Source organism: Rousettus aegyptiacus, unplaced genomic scaffold (assembly GCF_014176215.1).
Source record: "Rousettus aegyptiacus isolate mRouAeg1 unplaced genomic scaffold, mRouAeg1.p scaffold_m13_p_8, whole genome shotgun sequence".
Classification (NCBI taxonomy): Eukaryota; Metazoa; Chordata; class Mammalia; order Chiroptera; family Pteropodidae; genus Rousettus; species Rousettus aegyptiacus.
The window spans coordinates 102,962,240-102,966,902 of record NW_023416311.1 but is presented as its reverse complement, the minus strand read 5'-3'; the positions used below and the strand labels follow the sequence as shown (position 1 = coordinate 102,966,902).

The 4,663-nt window shown below is 39.1% G+C and overlaps 1 protein-coding gene across 1 annotated transcript; it reads right to left on the bottom strand.

Moving 5' to 3' along the window:
- Window positions 1-630: 630 nt before the first annotated feature.
- LOC107506485 (transcription initiation factor TFIID subunit 11-like) lies at window positions 631-1,162 on the bottom strand. Its single transcript, XM_036225259.1, has one exon. The coding sequence runs from the start codon at window positions 1,150-1,152 to the stop codon at window positions 631-633; it is 522 nt and encodes a 173-aa protein (XP_036081152.1). The 5' UTR covers window positions 1,153-1,162.
- Between the last annotated feature and the right edge of the window lie 3,501 nt (window positions 1,163-4,663).

The following is a 4,663-nucleotide window of genomic DNA, read 5'->3' as shown; positions in this document are numbered from 1 at the left end:
TCTAGTCTCATATGAGACTCGAAGACCACGTTACCCCTCTAAAGTGATCCATCTCTCTGACATAAAACACTATGTGAAGAAAAATGATAAGTCATTTCAGAGACAAAACAGTTTTGTGATTTTACTTGTATTTTTGCAAATTGAAACAGTTTAGTGATCACTCAAAAAAAAAAAAAAAGCACAGGATAATCTTAAATATTTATAAGGACAAGTGATTTTACTTCTGCTATCCCCATGTCTTTCAGCTTAGAGAATCATAAGTGAAACCTTGCTGATTGGTTCATCTCCCTGAAGCCACAGAAAGAAACCAAAGTCACAGACAGCCTCTCTCAGCTTCAATGGGAAACCATCAGGGAGCCATGAAAGGGGTTTTCCTCTTTCCAAGCTGTTCCTAACCTGAGGATGCCAGGTTTCTTCCCTGCTCCTTTCTTCGTCCAACTAACAGTGCAATGCCTCAAGGTGCCTTATTTAGCCATGGCTGCATGCATTTACCCAGGTGCGGCCAGGATAGGAGTTTTGGGACAAACAGTGAAGTCCCGCGTGAATTCATGCACCGTGCGCGGTCTCAGGCCATTGGAAGTGAGCAATGCCTTTTTCCTGTTTCCGCAACAGGCCCTCCGCAGCTTTGGCCTAGAAGAGGGAGACCTTTTTGGGCTTGGTGACAGGGATTTGACCCTTGGAGTTTAACCTACGAACAGCCTCCCTGAGATGCTTGGGTTGGAGTGGGGGCGTTTCCCCCCACTTCTGGCACACGTCCAGGGCCTCTTCCACCACCTCGCCGACGAAGACCTTGGCCAGTCCAGACATGGCAATGACCACGTTCTGGGGCACCGTGGTGCCGGACGCTCTCTGGATCAGACGTTTCACGGCTTCCCGGCGGAAGGCTGACCTGCTATACATTTCATAACGGTTCAGCTGCTCCTCGGAAAAAGAAGACACCAGGAGTTTCATCTTCTGAATCTCAACTTCGTCCATTTTTGGTTTCTTGTTTTCCTTTGCCTTGGTGTTTCTCTTCCGTCTTTTGGCCGCAGGAGGTGAGGAGTCTTCCCTCAGGTCCGGATCGTCCTGGTTTCCCAGCCCGCCTTGCTCATCAGAGCCCTTGGGAGTGGCAGGAGGGTGATCAAATACACCTGCGTCCCCACATTTGTCCATGCGCGACGTGCTGGCCTTGTCCATCCTGGTGCTGGAAGGCCCAGGGCCTCGCACTGGGGCTGATCGCCGGCCTGCAAGGGGGATGGTAAGTAGAGTTAGGGTTAGCTTAGCTCTCGGTTTATATCGATTTCTAGCCAAAGCCCACAAACGTCCCCACTGACTTACCGGTTTCTGTAGGCCCGAAATTTCACTCTGGGCTCTTCAGTCTTCAAAGTCAGCAGTGGAGAAACTGCCTCCTGCGCTGTCCTCTCAGGATCTGCGGAACTTGGGGAAGGCCCAAGCCCTTATAAAGGGCTCAGGTTATGGGACCACGCCCAGTCGGAGAGACTGTCATTGGGTTTCCGCAGTCACCTGATTCTTAATCTCATCAGGGGAGCGACCACTCATACATAAGGGGAGGGGCCTGCAGCCCAGGGGCAGATGGGAACTTTGTGGCCTCCCAGAATTCTGTCTGCTACCTTTTCTGAAGATTTACATATGATGATTATAACCACCTGAAACATATACAGTAAAAATAAAACCTATGGCTAAAGCTGTATATGACCGAGCAAAAAACCCAATTGATTCAGCAGCAAATTTTTTATCAGGTTCCCAGAGAACATATTGGGGATGGGGTAAATGCAGAAAACCTAAACATCCCTCCTCAGCCGTTCTTTTGACCATGCTGGGATGGTCATTTGACATATTAGTTTCCCAAGGAGACGACCTAGAATTCTGGAAGAGGTCTTGTTGGAAAGCTTATGCTTTCCTAATGATACAAATTTATGTCAATGTCACTGACCCTTCTACCCCCTCTTCTATATTGAGCATGCGTATGGTGCCTGGAGTTATTTGTTGTTCTTGTGCCCAGGATGGAAATACCTTAGGGCTAGAGAAGCCAATCTTGACCTTCCCGAGATGTGGAACCTATGCCAAAGCTGCTGCCACCAGACTTACCATGTTGTGAGAAAGATAAGCCTCTAATTTAATCTTCTGTAATAAACACTGTTTGGATACTTGGGTCTGAAATTTATGACAATTGATTAAAAAATCATTTTTAATGTTTTAAAGAACATAGAATTTCAAGAAAATCCATAAATAAGTGAATAGTTATATTTCGTATATTTTTTAAATCATGACTTTTTATAATAACAAGTTGATAGAAAATAATATATTATTAAGTATTAAATCCTATGGCATTAGCTAGGAGTGCTTTGGGAGTTTGAGCTCCCATTTTTGATTGACCTTTGCTGTCAATGCTGGTTTAGATTTTTTGAAAATAAGTGTATTGAAGGCAATTGAGCATGTCTACAGATAGTGAATATTGAGAAATTGTCAAAAATAAGATGGTCTACTTAGGAAGTGTTGAACAAGTGCTAAAGATTGTTTTAGACATAAGTTTATGAGTGTTATATAGTATAATTAAGAGAATGAGATTTTGACACCAAAAAATATTATCTCTTGAAAATAATCTTGGATATCTAGATTGATCAGATTGTGACTGTCAGTGTTGAAAGATTTTGCCAATATGGCAGAACGATATACAATGGACACTGTTACAGGAAAGATGAGATGGGGTATTGAGTCTAAGAGACAGTAATACATGATGGAACAATTAGTTGTGTTACTCATTTAGGATTCTTCCAAAACAAACATTAAAGATATCTAACAGATACTGATGAACTCATTAAATACATCAAAATATTTCTTACCACTTTTTTATTAAGATGGTTCAAATACAATATTAATGAGGTCAAGATCATATCTTAGATCCCTGGATAGCCTAGTTAATTTGTACGAAGAAAATTATGTTTTATGTTCATGGATTCTTTGACTAACTGAGATGCTTATTAAATATGTGTCACTGATCACAAAGGACAAATGAGGAAAAGTACACAGGTGTTTCAGAGAAAAATCCATCATTATTACTGAGAAACAACTTTAAACACCTGCAGGTATAGAATTGCAGAAAGTAAATGTATCTTAGAGATTTTATACTTAGTAGTTTTTGATAAATATTTTTAGTTGTAGAATTCTTTGTTGAAATACTTCCATAGAGGCTCGGTATAGAAAACTGAGTTGCATTGTCTGGTGAGGAAGTAATGAGGGGTCTGTAAACCAAAAACTGATAATTCTCCTTCCTTGGACCCCATCCTATCCTCTTCTTCCAAAATGCCTTCCAAAATCATTTGAAAATATGAGAATTAGAGTCTTATGAAACACCATTTTTAAAACACTAATCTAGCCAGATGCTTTCCTTTTCGAAATTAGAAATGGCAATTTATCTGAGATTATCATCTACATGTGACAGAATTGGTTGCAGAGGGTTCCAGGTGGCACTAAAGATAGAAGAGTTTGCATGAGGCAAGCCCATGTAATTGAGACCGAGGCCTGGGAGTAGAACTTGAACACATGGCCACACTTTTAATCACCGGGAAGCCACATGAAGAGACCATTTTGAAGTACAAGCAGGAGTTTCTGTCATGGAACTCTGCTGATTCCTAGAAATTATGAAACCGAATTATAGTCCTCAGTTCTAATAATAAAATTATCTTATATTTAGGAGATCTTCAAAATTCTTTGGCATCTGTCACTGGATCCTCATGAAAACCCAACAAAGTCGAAAGAGCAAGAATATTCATGTCTGTCTCAAAAGTGAGTTATAGTCTTTAGGATGTGTAGCAATAACAAACAGCCTTTCTAAGATAAGATCTAATAACACATTCGTATTCCTGCCGCCATGTGTGTCAAACCTCTAAGAAAGGTAACTCAGCAGAAACGATCTCTTCGACCAGGTTTTAAACTCTTTTTTCTTTCTCTTTACTCCTATTTCCTTAAATATATTTCAATCGCTATGTAGATTTTCTTCCTTTAGTAGATTATAAACTCCTTAAGGGAAATATAGATATCATCTGTTTTAGGATTTCCATGGCCCTCACTTAAATGTCTTAAACATAGATACTTATTGAATAAATATCAGGTAAGTTTAAATATTGATTACTGCCTAAGTGGTAATGATTGGATCAGAGCAGTTGTAGGAGTCTTAGCTGATGTGACATTTTTTTTTTATTTTGAAGTAGGTTATTAAGGATTGATAATGAAACTTTCGATAAAAGGACATAAAATAGACATTAACAAAAATATTTCTAGGCAAATGTTATATAATAATGTAAATAATTATTCTACATTAATAATTATATCATGTTATAATATATTAGTTGTTATAAAATTACAATATATTATTTCTGTAAATAATAGCTCATACATGAAAATCAGGTACTATGCTACTATTAGTCAATAAATTGACTTATGTGAGCAAACTGCTTATTTTCAAATAAATGAAATGTTTGGCTGAACTCATGTTTGGTTTTCTGCTATTAATATATCATGCATAGTAAAATATCAAATGTGAGAATATTACTTGGTGAATTGAAAACAAAACAAAACAAAACAAAAACCTCTCGTAACTCTCTATTTATCCATCCCATTGTCTTCTTCCAGAAGGGTTTTCTTAGCAGTTTTGGAGGTTAAG

Coding starts and splice junctions, on each gene's coding strand:
- LOC107506485 (XM_036225259.1), bottom strand. CDS start 1,152: ATGGACAAATGTGGGGACGCAGGTGTATTTGATCACCCTCCTGCCACT.